At 42.4% G+C, this 13,200-nt stretch overlaps 1 protein-coding gene across 2 annotated transcripts in view; it reads left to right on the top strand.

Annotated features, from left to right (window-relative positions):
- Nucleotides 1-13,200, top strand: part of MYLK (myosin light chain kinase) — a 440,102-nt gene that overhangs the window by 102,582 nt on the left and 324,320 nt on the right. For both annotated transcript variants that reach the window (XM_060262723.1, XM_060262722.1), the window contains one exon: nt 3-210. In XM_060262723.1, the coding sequence (XP_060118706.1) occupies nt 3-210 (208 nt within the window). The remainder of the gene's footprint in view (nt 1-2; nt 211-13,200) is intronic.

Below are 13,200 nucleotides of genomic sequence, written 5' to 3'. Positions count from 1 at the left end.
AGGTCAGAGGCAACCCAGAACCTCGGATCACATGGTACAAAAATGGACATCTCATGACCAGAGGAGAGCGCTGGCTAATGGACTGTAGCATTCGCGGGATTTTCAGTTTGGTGATCAAAAGAGTGCAGGAGGATGACTGTGGTCCATATACATGCGAGGCCACAAATGATGGTGGTGTTTGCCAGGTTGCTGTGGAGTTAACAGTGGAAGGTATGAGTGATGGCAGTTCAGTGCTGTGTATTGTTTGCCACTTGCTTCACCCAAAGTGAAGAGGGAAGGGGGAAGTAAATAAAACATTATTTGGAAGGAGAGCTGTATCAGTTTTTATGCAAACTGTCAGAAGAGCAAATGCTCTGAATGGTCCTGAGACTGCACCTGCCTGTGTGTTGAAATATGTTTGGAGGTGATAGAACTGGGTGACACTGGATCGCCATCCCTGCATTCCTAAGTACCTGAGTACGCTGTCTCCCCTTGTTTCTGCAGTGTAAATGAACCTGCAGGTTTACTATGCAAATAATGCAGGTCCCCAAGCACATTTTGGTTGGGAAGCCTTCATTTAGTTATAGATAATAAGAATTTGCTTAGCACTTCAGAATGCTTAGACTTTAAGTCAGCTGTCTCTAATTACATGGGGACCGATTTCACACTAGGGCTTGTTCCAGGTGGAGAGCCCTTTGGCCCTGGTGCTTTCCCCTGTTTTCGCACAAGCTGCTGCGGAGCTGTGAGTTGCTTTCCCACGGCAAGCAGAAATCGCTTGTAAGAGGATCTCGCTTGCTATGGGAAAGCGACGTACCAACTCACAGCTCCACGGCAGCTTGTGTGAAAATGGAGAAGTACTGGGAGCAAAAGGGCTCTTCACCCAGAACAAACCTAGTGCGAAATCAGTCGAGGTTTCTTTTGGATTCAGGTCTTTTCTTTACCCAAAGAAGATTGTGTAGCCCTTCTGTCTGGTTTGCATTTGCTAGTTTCATTAATCTATCATTTGGGTTTTTAATCCAGTCTGCAATTCAGGTCATAGAAATACTGTAAATCAGTGGTCCCCAACCTTTTTGGCACCAAGGACCAGTTTTGTGGAAGATTTTTCCACGGACCGGTGCAGAGGGGGGGAGCAATGGTTTTGGGATGATACGATTGTGCACTTTATTTCTAGGAAAGCACAAATACTCCCTCCCCCCACACACACCCCATATTTTTTTTACTTTTTTTACTTTAAATACACAAACTAAACTGGAGTGTTTGTTTACAGAACCATAGTCTTCCCCAGAAAAATAGCTGCAACTCCTAAGAGGCAGTACAATAATAGAGACACAGCCAGGTATACTGGTCAATATGAGCCTACAATTTGGGAGACTTAAATTCAAAATCCCCAGGCTGTAAAACAAAATGTGCTGGATGAACTCTCACACAAACAGAGAGAGAGCAAGCATTGTAGTGCTCCCCTGACACCGCTCAGGTGGCTCCAACTTTCCTTTGCAAACAGAGAGGGCGGGGAGGAAGATCAGCTCTCGTGCGACCTGGCTGCCAATAGTCTGTGGACCAGTACCGGTCTGCAGACGGGGTTGGGGACCCCTGCTCTAAATGAATAATAGGTGCCACATATTGCAGTCAGAGAGACTGGTGAAGAGAAGTTTGACTAAAGCCTCCTAGTTATCACATGGCAAAGGCTCTTTTCAAAGCAAAGGAACATCTTGTTTTGCTGCCCAAATTCTTAAGCTGCTGTCCTTTAAAAAAAAAAAACATAAGAGGGCATAATTATGTGCAAATACTTGATGTTTGTTGAAACTTTTACATTGATCCTTTCCTGCTACTGACTTATTCTCGTTCTGTGGGGGAAGTCATCCACAATGGTTAGATCACACCTTCTCTCACTCCAGGCAGGACTGTGCAAATTTTTTGTATGTCTTCCTAGAGGGAGTGTCTGTTTCAGTGTGAATAGCCCTGCCACTCCAGCAGGTCATCAGAGTTTAGCTCCGATTCTCCACATCTTTTAGACATAAAACTGGTTTCTTGTTGGCAATTCCAAGCATTCGGATAGGTTGGGACTTGGTGAGACTGCACTTCATCAACCTTTGGCCCATCGAGCTATCAATCAAGAGTACTTGTGTGCCATTGGTTAAGTCCACTCCTCTCTCCCAGCTGAGTGGCAGTTGCTACCCAGCAAAGCTGATTCTGTCAGTAAAATGCAATCAACCTTAGATCTGGCAGTTACTGGTCTCCTTACTCTCCCCCATTGGCTGAGCTGCCTGTTGCATTGATTCACAGAGGAGGGAAAGAAAACTTTTATTTGATTGGTTGAGGGAGGGAGGAGGAGGGAGACAGCCATAGAAAGTCACTACAGGCCTGTGAGGCAGAACTCACTGGGGCCAGTGCTGACTATGGCTGCCAGTTCCAGGTCGGTGGGAAATCCCTGGAGATTCTGTGGTGGAGTTTGAGGGAGACATATGAGTTAGGGCTTTAGAGTGGGGTCTGCCAGACCCAGGTTTTTGCTGTGGAAGCTAATTGGGTGATTTTGGACCAGTCATAGACTTCCAGCCTAAGCCACCTCACAGGGTGGTGAGAAGAGAATGATGTAAGTTGCTTTGGTTCCCCCCGCCCTTTGTGTAGAGCAGGGGTAGCCAAACTTGTTTAACATAAGAGCCACAAAGAATAAACATCAGATGTTTGAGAGCTGCAAGACATGAATGTCAGATGTGTGAGAGCCTCAAGATGGAAGGAAGGGGAGGGCTGGGTGATGCAGCTTATGATGGATGCCTGAAGAAGAAACTCCTGGTCTGCTCCCCACTAAATCGCTTTCTACTCCCTCCTGATCTCTCCAATTTATCCCACAATGGGCAAGAACAACCCACCCAGAGGTAAAGCAGTTTCAGGATCCCAAACATTGGCAAATTTCTTTCCACCTGGCCAAAATCACAAAGACTCAGCTGGTGGCCCAAATGCTGAATCTAAAGTGGCGACAGATGAGTCTTCTACATCGGCGGAGGGGTGTCCACTTACCTCCCAGGCTTAACATGATACTATTGCCCACCTGGAAGAAACATAGGAGAAAAAAAATCTCCTCTACTAATGCCCCTATCTAGGCTGTACTCAAAAAAATAAATGCAACTTTTACCGCTGTGACTCAGATGGCAGATACAGCCTATGAAATGGCATCCAAGGCACAAGAAGACATAGCGAACTTACAGCAGTCTGGAGAGTGGGTTCAGGACAGAATATTATATTTGGACAACAAATTACGGGCCAATAATGTTAAATTTCGTGGGATCCCTGAGGAGGCAGAAGGGAACCAGGAGATTCATATATTTTTGGCTACATGGCTAGCTTCTGTCTCGGGGCCAGAAGATGCCATTGCTCCACTGGTCGAATCTGCCTATCACATAGGGGTCCTATCTGAAAAATCCAAAGACTTTCCACCCGACATCTTAGCCACCTTTCCAGACTCCAGAACCAGAACCACAATCCTCCGAAGAACCAGCTCTACTGAAGGCTTGACCTTTCATGGCAAGAAAATTCTCGCCCTTCTTGACTTATCTCCAGAAACTCTTCTTCTAAGAAAGGACTTGTGACCAATTCTAAATAAACTGAATCTGTTTTCGATGGTCTTCTTCTTCTTCTCAAATCACAGTTGTACATCAAGGTCAATGTTTAACAGCCTCAGACTGCTCTTCAGGATCTGATCTCCTTACTGCTTTACAGATTGACCCTCCCAAGTCTCCTAACTTCAATCTGGATTGTCCATCCAGACCTCCCAACCCACCCTTCTACAAGAAGAGGTGCTGGTCAAGTGACACTCGCTTTTATTGTTTTCTGCAAGATCAGATCCTGTTTTCATGTTGTACTGTGGAACTGCCTTGAACTCCATCTCAGGGAGTAGATTACTTTACCGCTCATTGTTTATTCTTTTTATGGGGAGCAACAGGGTCGCCTTCATTCTTTTGCTCTCCTAGTTGAATTTTTAAACTGTACACCAGCCTTTTGGGCTTGCTCTTGCATCCCAGTTATTTCATTAGCCCCTACAGGTGACAATGAATAGAAGATTCCATGTTGTGTTATTTGTTGTGTTTGGGTTATGGTTGTTTATTAAAGGGAAACATTTTGTTCATCGTGATATGGCAAATGCCACTTTACTCATGTTGCTAGTTTTTAATTACCGTAAGTTTAACCCTCTGGTGAGCCAGGACTGCACTTTGGCCAGTGGTATTACTTTTTACTCTCCTCACTCTAACCCACTGAAAGTTTGCTTTCACCAATCTTTATCCAGAGGACAAATCTTGGTTAAATCCTCTTTTCTATCAATGCGTATTGTTGTGAATCATGCATACAATCACGTTGGGCCTCTGACTTTGTTGCCGGCTGTTGATTTTGTGTCACAGCCAACAGGGCATGCTGAATTTACCTTGCAACTCTTTTTTCTCACCCTCAGTGTTTTTCGTTATTGACAAAATCCAAAATTCCTCCTCTCACTGTTGGCTATTTCTCAGCTATAACTTTAAGATGTCAAAGCTCAAGTTAATCTCTCTAAATTACAAAAAAAAAAAAATCATCTCATCAGCCCTAACCAAACTCCAGCCTGATCTCCTTTTTCTCCAAGAAACCCATATTAAATCAGGCACCTCCCCCATACTTCACTCACGATGGTTCAACTTACAATATGCAGCAGCTGGTACCTCTAAATCAAGGGGGGGGGGGGTTTGCTATTTTATTTTCTAGGAGAGTCAAATTCTCCCTGGTGGCCCAGGAAGCAGACCCTAAAGGGAGATACGTTTTTTAAAAGGGACACTAAATGACTTCCCATAAACTTTCACCACACTTTATGTGCCAAATAGTGCTCAAATACCATTCGTTACAGACAAATTAACCCAATTTCAAGAAGGAGAAGTCATTATAAGGGGCGATTTTAATCAAATTGTTGACACCAAATGGGATAGGTCCTTTAAAACAATTTCCCCCTGTCTCAAAACATCTTCCCCAATGTCAGATATACTGACTCAGTTTTATCTCTGTGATATATGGAGAGCCAGAAACTCTGGGGTCAAAAACTACATATACTAGTCACCTAAATACGACATATTTACAAGGATTGACTATTTCTTGACCGCTACTTCTCTTATGCAGCAAATCTCCCGAACCAATATAGGGTTGAGAACCCTTTCTGATCATGCATGGGTAGAGTGCACGTTAGACCTGAAAGCCCCAGTCCAGCCCTCCTGCACCCGGTCATTAAATAAGGATTCAATAACAAATTTCTTGATTCAATAAGAAATTTGCACTCAAATAGAACAAGAAATTCAACTTTATTTTGAACATAATTCTAATTGCGGGGTCTCTAAGAACACAGTCTGGGATGCCATGAAGGCAGTACTTCAAGGTAAATGCATTTCCTTGAACTCAACCTACAAAAAAAAAAAGAAACAGCAAATTAGACAAGATATAATGCCTACTATCGAAACTTTAGAACAAAAACATAAAGCAGCTCCAAAAGAATTTACCAGAAACTCCTGTTAGAGAGGAAAAAATTGGACCTGCTAGAATCCTCTCAAATTAAAAGAAACTTATTATTTATCAAACAATCCTATTGACACAATCATCCCCGTTCCTTAAAGCTTTTATCTTGGAAGTTAAGAAAACAAATAGCTGAGAGACACATTCATTTTATTAAGGACCAATCTGGAGAGATACAAACCTCCATAAGAAAATCCTTGAAGTCTTTCAAAAATTCTACCAAGAGCCCTAAAATTCAGATAATCCGGATCCAATTGCAATAAGTAAATTTCTTCAAACTCAGAATATTGTTAGCAAGATCTCTTTAGAACACAAAAATTTCTTAGATTCGCCCATATCCTCTTGCAGTTATGGAAGCTATCAAACTTGCCAAACCTAACAAAACCCCAGGAAGAGATGGGTTATCCTCTGAGTTTTATAAAAAATTCAGCTCATTCCTAATCCCTCATCTCACAGAGGTTTGCAATCTAATCATGGAATCAGGCCAAGTGCCTGCTTCATGGTCTCAGGCTAAAATTGTCCTCCTTCCCAAAAAAGATGCTGACCCTCTCAACACTAGATCTTATCGACCCATCTCTACTTAATAACGATTATAAATTGTTTACCTCCATTCTGACAGCCAGACTTAACCGGATAATAGGCTCTTATATTCACATCAGAGGTCAAGAAGCAACTGTCAGAAGGGGATATAGAACAACTGATTGGTTTAGAATAGGAAAATGAGTTCAACAAGGATGTATATTGTCACCCTGCTTATTTAATTTATATGCAGAGTACATGCGGAATGCTGGCCTGGATGAAGCACAAGCTGGCATTAAGATTGCCAGGAAAAACATCAACAACCTCAGATAGGCAGATAATACCACTCTAATGGCAGAAAGTGAGGAGGACCTAAAGAACCTCTTGTTGAGGTTGAAAGAGGAGAGCACAAAAGTAGGCTTGAAACTCAACATCAAAAAAACTAAGATCATGGCATCAGGCCCCATTCACACCTTGGCAAATAGAAGGGGAAGACATGGAAGTAGTGACAGACTTCTGGGATCCAAGATCACTGCAGATGGTGACTGTCGTCTTGAAATTTAAAGACGTTTGCTCCTTGGGAGGACAGCTATGGTGAACCTAGGCAGTATAATATCCACTTCCTCAAGGCAACTAATCTCGCTAGGTACTCATACCACTGGATGACCAAGACCTGGTCTTATCTAGTTCTAAACGCCCCACTAGCTGGCTGACCTAATCAAAGTTAACCACAAAGTAGTTCTTCCTAATGCAATTAAATCATTAAAACATTGGGACAAATCATCACTGTCTTGGCTTGAACGTATTCAAGTGATTAAATCCTTTATTTCCCCAAAATTACTTTACCTGTTCCGTTGCCTTCCTATAGATATTCCCCTCTCTCTACTAAAAAAAATGGCAACAAGACTTAACGTCATTTATCTGGAAATACAAGAAGGCCAGGATCAAGCTTATCACTATTCGTAGGTCAAGACTCAAAGGAGGCCTAGCCTTCCTGGATATCACTTGCTACTATAAAGCTACAATACTGGTTCACATGGTTAAATTACTATACCATAAACCAACTCCCCCTTGGGCCATCATTGAAAAATCTCACTTCTCCCTATTTCATTACCATGAACTGCTATGGCTCAAAAAATCAGAACAACCCTGTTGGTAGTTTATAAATCCCTTTCTTAAAGCTCTATTAAATACTTGGGATTCAGAGTATCCTTACCTTATGCCAATCAAATCCATCATTTCTTCATTTATAGGCCAAGGGTGGTTTCTCCCAGCACAACTACTTTCTTCTTCTCCATCATGTAGAAAGACTTCTTTGTCTTACTTTTTAATCTAATTTCAAAAAAAAGAAAGAAAGAACCTTTAACTAAACCGCAAATTGATTTTAAAAAAACCTACTCTCCCTAGCATCTTGGTTTGAATACTTCCAAGTATGTCACCTTTTGCATGATTCTACCATCGAAAACACCATTTCTCGCCCACTTTGAATCTCTGGTTGTTCGCCTTGGCAAAACTACTAAATGCCTTGTTTCAAATTTATATCGGATACTATTAACAAGATTGACATCCTCACTTCCTTCTTACACGGTGCTTTGGCACAAGGACTGTAACCTAATTATCTCACCCAAACAGTGGGAATCTATTTGGACTTCCAAAGCTTTACAATCTAATATAATAAACATTTCTCAACAGAACTACAAACTTTTGGCATGCTGGTACTATGCACCTTTACGTCTGTCACCCATATCTCCAGAGCTCTCTCCCAACTGTTGGAGAAATTGTGGCCACAAGGCATCATATATCCATTGTTGGTGGGAACGTCCTAGCGTTAAGGCATTTTGGGAACTCACCTTGGCACAGATTACCAACACATCCGATATTATTGTCCCTAATGACCCTGCTTTGATCCTAGTCAACGATTGGTCCACCCTTTCAGTAGTTTCTCCCGAGAAATCTCTAATAACAAAACTTTTAATTACAGCAAAAGCTACCATTGTTTATTCTTGGAAAAGCAACATGAAACTTTCCCTCGATACCTAGTTTTCTAAAATATGGGACCATATTGTAACGGACAAGATCTCTGTGGGTCTAAACCAAACAGAACTTTATCAAGCTTACTCTAATTATTTAGCTATTTGGTTGCCCGTTCTTGAAAAACTTGACTATGATCCTCTTTATTATTTTATTTATTTATTTATTTATTTTTATTTTATTCGATTTATATCCCGCCCTCCCCACCGAGGCGGGCTTATCTTAACTCAATTAATAAACATAAGGTTTACAAAGATATATTATTATTTTGAACAGCTTGGTAGATATGAGTTAGCTACATTTGTAGTCACCTTGACATCAGGAGCCCCCCTGAGCCTGCTTCGGCGGGGAGGGCGGGATACAAATAAAAATTATTATTATTATTATTATTATTATTATTATTATTATTATTATTTTGCCCTTGTTTTGTAAAATTAGGTTTCCCAAGATTTTGTTGTTTTGTTTATATTATATTATATTATTTTATTGTTTAAGAATTTTATCTTCATATTGTATTCTCTACTATATCAAGTGGTGAACTATTGTAATATGCTAATTTAGAAACAATAAAGTTTTCTTCTTTGCTCAAAAAAAAAGACGGAAGGAAGGAAGGTGGAAAGAAAGCAAATAGATGGGGGAGGGAGAGGTGGAAAGAAGGCAACTTTAAATGCATCCTCCAAGCTACCAGCCAATGGGGTGCTGGGGGTTTCGAGAGCCACAGAGTATGTGTGAAAGAGCCACATTTGGCTCCCGAGCCACAGTTTGGCCACCCCTGTTGTAGAGGTTGCAGGGGGGGGGGGAAGCAATGGAAAACTGAAGTCAGAGGGGCAGATAAAGGGAAGGAGATAGGGTTGCCAACTCCATGTTAGGAAATTCCTGGAGATTTAAGGGGTGGGGCCTGGAGAGGGTGGGGTTTGAGGAGAGGTGGGGCCTCAGAGAGGTACAATGCCATTTCCTTCTAGGGAACCACTGTTGCCAATCTCCAGCTGAGGGCTGGAGGCCACTCAGAATTACAACTGCTCTCCAGATGGCAAAGATCAGCTCCCCTTGAGGTGTGTGTGAGGGGGGGAGTGAATGCCTTCTCTTGGGTGGGTGGGAAGACAGCAAGTGGGAGAATTCGCCCAGAGTTTCTTTCTAGAGCCCATTGTATTTTTCTTCACAACAGGCCTTACTCCTTGTACAAAAATAAAGAAGAAAGTTCAGATAGCTTACAGATAGGGAGGAGTCTTCTTTAAAAAAGGTCCAAGGCACAGGATCTGTAAAGATGGAGGACCATCAGAAAAAAAAGCCCCTCCAGTCTGAGGGGCCAGACAAAGGAGAGGATTACTCGAGTTCCAAGGACTCCTTGGGTCTTCTGGATAGATCAGGCAGAAACGGAATGGCAAACTCCCCACAGCCCTCACTTCAACCCAGAGAGTGAGACAAGCCTCACCATTGACTTATCAGTTTGAGGTGGTTGGTGGGGGTAGGGATGCACTGCAAAGAATCACAGCGGATGAACACGATTCCAGAACAATTGGGAGAAACTGGAGACAAGGATTTAAATTTTTTATTATATGTACTATATTTATTAAGCTAGGAGATGTTTGACCACTACTGTATTATTTGTCATATCTCATTATTCATACCAATGCCCTATATTTTATTTTCACATTTATTTTTTAAATATCTTACGTTTTACCTATTTAGGTCCATCTTTATTTTATTTATTTAGGATTTATATCCCGCCCTTCCCATGAGGTGGCTCAGGGCGGCTTACAACAGGGAGTCAAACATAAAATTAATAACATTTAGATGTATAAATATTTAAAACATTTAAAACCTTAAAACATTAAGCATCATAACAGAATATATAACAAAAGTCTGGAAAGCTACGTTAAGTTACTCGTCAGTCAGGTGTAAGCTAGCCGGAAGAGGGTCGTCTTGCAGGCCCTGCGGAATTGAACAAGGTCCCACAGGGCCCTCACCTCCTCCGGCAGCTGATTCCACCAAGTAGGGGCCATAACAGAGAAAGCCCTATCCCTGGTGGATTTAAGGCGGGCTTCTTTTGGCCCGGGGATAGCAAGAAGGTTTTGGGTTCCCGATCTCAGTACTCTCTGGGGAACGTGTGGGGAGAGACGGTCCCTCAGGTAGGCAAGTCCCAGGCCATATAGGGCTTTAAAGGTAATAACCAGCACCTTGTACCAAACTCAGTATATTACTGGGAGCCAGTGCAGAGACCAAAGACCCGATCTTGATTTTTACAATTTTTATGTGGTTGTTGTTGGCCTGCATTGTGCTGTGTATTTGGTCATGGACTGTAATAAAGCAAACTGAAACTGAATGGTGAATTCCTCCCTATCAGGGCCCCATGGGAGCATTTGGAGGCCCTCTACTCAGCAAGGAACCCAGACTGGGCTTCTCCCTCTATGGAGGACTCCCTTTCATACACTGCCCCCTCTCCCCCCAATCCAGCAGGACTCTCAGTATCCACAACGGAGGAGAACATGATGTCCATGCCTTTCTTTCTAGTGCTATTTGGCAAGCCTTCCTTTGATTGAATGGCTCAACCCTGGAGATGATGAGCTTGCAAGGAGAGATAGGGAGAATAGTAGCAACAACCAACCCACAGAAGACGGGAGATTCCATTCCTCCGAGACAAGTGGGAGGTCCAGGTGCTGAAGTAGGCAGAATTCTTCCTCTTCTTCCACTTCTGATTCTTCCTCATTCTCTCCAGATTAGGCTCTGTCAAGATACAGAAGATCGGTAAAGTCGGTTAAAAGAAAAAAATCAAGACACATCGGAATCAGAGTAACTTTTCTCTCTGCAGGACCCTCCAGCAAATGTTCTAAAACGATCTAAGAAGGGAAGATATTGTTCAGATCAGGAACTCAGTCTGTTGTTAGATCTCTGAAGGGGAGTGGTCGGAGGGGGGGGGATTCTAACAATAAAAATGGGCAAAGGGACAACACGTGGACCTTCTAAAACCATCAAATAAGGAAACCTTGCCTTCATGTTGGGTGGAAGAAGGGACTCATACCAAATACCTTGTTCTGGGAAGCAGAAGGAAGGCCAGAATGGCTTCAAAAATGCATTAAAAGGTTCTTGAAGGGTGCTGCATTATTGGCACCATCAATTAAGCATAGATTTCCAGCCTGGAGTTTGTCAAAAGTACTGCAGGCCTTTTAATCAAACCTCCTTTTGAGCCCCTAAGGTTGATAGAACTAAGATTTTTTATCCTAGAAAATGGCTTTTCTTGTGACAGTAACCTCTGCCGGGAGGGCCTTAGAACTAAGCGCTTTTTCAGTCAGGAAGGAGCTATGTATCTTTCACAAAAAGTTTGTGGTGCTGTGAACTGACCAATCGTTCCTTCTAAAAGTTAACTCTGCATATCATTTGAACAAACAACTAACACTACTTCATTAGGGTTTGTAGAATCTTTCGGGCTCAAGTGCCGTGTTCTGCTGGAGAAAGTTTTTCTTCCAGACGTTTCGTTCTCATCTGCGGAGAACATCCTCCGTGGCGTTGCAGCCGGAGCAGGCGCTCTGACCTTCTTGGCTGCTGTGCATTCACTACCATCTTTTTGCCCTAGGCCCATGCACCCAAAGGAGAGGATGTGGCATACGTTTGATGTGAGAAGGGCTCTCTAGACTGACGTCAAATGAATAGTCATGTCCCAGACTCTCATTTTGTATCTCACAGAACTGTAAACCTAGGCAGAAGGGCCACTAAATTGGCCATAGCACTATGGATTAAATCGTGCATATGGAAAGGGTATGAAATATAAGGGTTTAGGGTGCCACCAGGCATCATGGTGCATTCCACTAGAGTGGCAGCAACCTCAGCCGTGTTTTCCACTAAAGCACCTGCTGAGGAAATATGTAGAATAGCTACATAGTCCTCTTTCTCTTACTTTCGTTAAGCATTATAGAATTGATCAACAGCAGTCTGCTTATGATGCATTTGTATGACGGGCACACCACCAAGTGCTGGAATAGTTACCTACCCAGTATTGAGCCAGCTTGGTTATATAACCACTGTGGATGACTTCCCTCACTGAAGGAGAACGAAACACTGTACTTACCTGAAAGTTTCTTCTCTTCAGTGAAGCAACATCATCCAAGTATTTCCCATCCATTGGAAGTTATATATTCTGACCCTTCTGAATTGTTGTGATAGTTAGTAAAGTTATTATTGTTTGAATTCCATGTTGGATCAAGAAGTTATTTTATTAGGAGCTGGGCTATTTTATATCTGGACAGGGCACTCCCTCTAGGTCCCTGAGAGCATACAAAATTTTTTTGCATTGCCCTGCCTAAAGCGAGAGGAGGCATGACCTAACCAGTGTGGATGGCTTCACCCCACTGAAGAGAAGAAACCTTCAGGTCAGTACATTTCATTCTGCAGAGAACTTTGTATTGTCCTTCTAATAATGTAAGTAAGCCTACACATGTCCAGTAGATGGTGCTAAAATTACAGTGTATAATGTAGACCAGGTGTCTTGTTTCTGATTGCAACACAAAGCAGACCTTCTGTTTTTGGATAGAAACATATGGGGAGAAGGAGATAAAGGCAGGTAGGTGACTTGAATTCAAAACAGCTGTATCTTTGAATGTCCTACTGAGAATGTTTAAATATCTCAAAGGACATAGGAGGCATTCTCATAAGCAGTGTTTCCGCTAAACATAGGCATTGTATGCTGATAACCTAAAGGTCAAAGGATCAATGTGGAAGCAATTTTTGGTGTCTCATTATTATAACTTTAAACTGGAATGAACAAAAATATTTTAAGTTTTTTATTTTGTAAGTGCAAAACCAATGGCATGTATTTTGCTTCTCTGTTCGTTGAAGTTTGAAGCCAGTTTGGTGTAGTGGTGAAGTGCGCGGACTCTTATCTGGGAGAACCAAGGTTTGATTCCCCACTTCTCCACTTGCACCTGCTGGTATGGCCTTGGGTCAGCCATAGCTTTTGTAGGAGTTATCCTTGAAATGGCAGCTGCTGTAAAATCTCGCTCAGCCCCACCCACCTCACAGGGTGTCTGTTGTTGGGGGAGGGGAGAGGGAGAAGGTAAAGGAGATTGTGACCACTCTGAGTTTCAGAATATAGGGTGGGATAAAGATCCAGTAAAATCGGAGGAATGCTCCATAGGCTAGAGGAAGACTTTAGACCGT

Source organism: Heteronotia binoei, chromosome 21 (genome assembly GCF_032191835.1).
Source record: "Heteronotia binoei isolate CCM8104 ecotype False Entrance Well chromosome 21, APGP_CSIRO_Hbin_v1, whole genome shotgun sequence".
In the NCBI taxonomy this organism is placed as follows: domain Eukaryota; kingdom Metazoa; phylum Chordata; class Lepidosauria; order Squamata; family Gekkonidae; genus Heteronotia; species Heteronotia binoei.
This window is presented reverse-complemented; position numbering and strand designations above follow the sequence as displayed.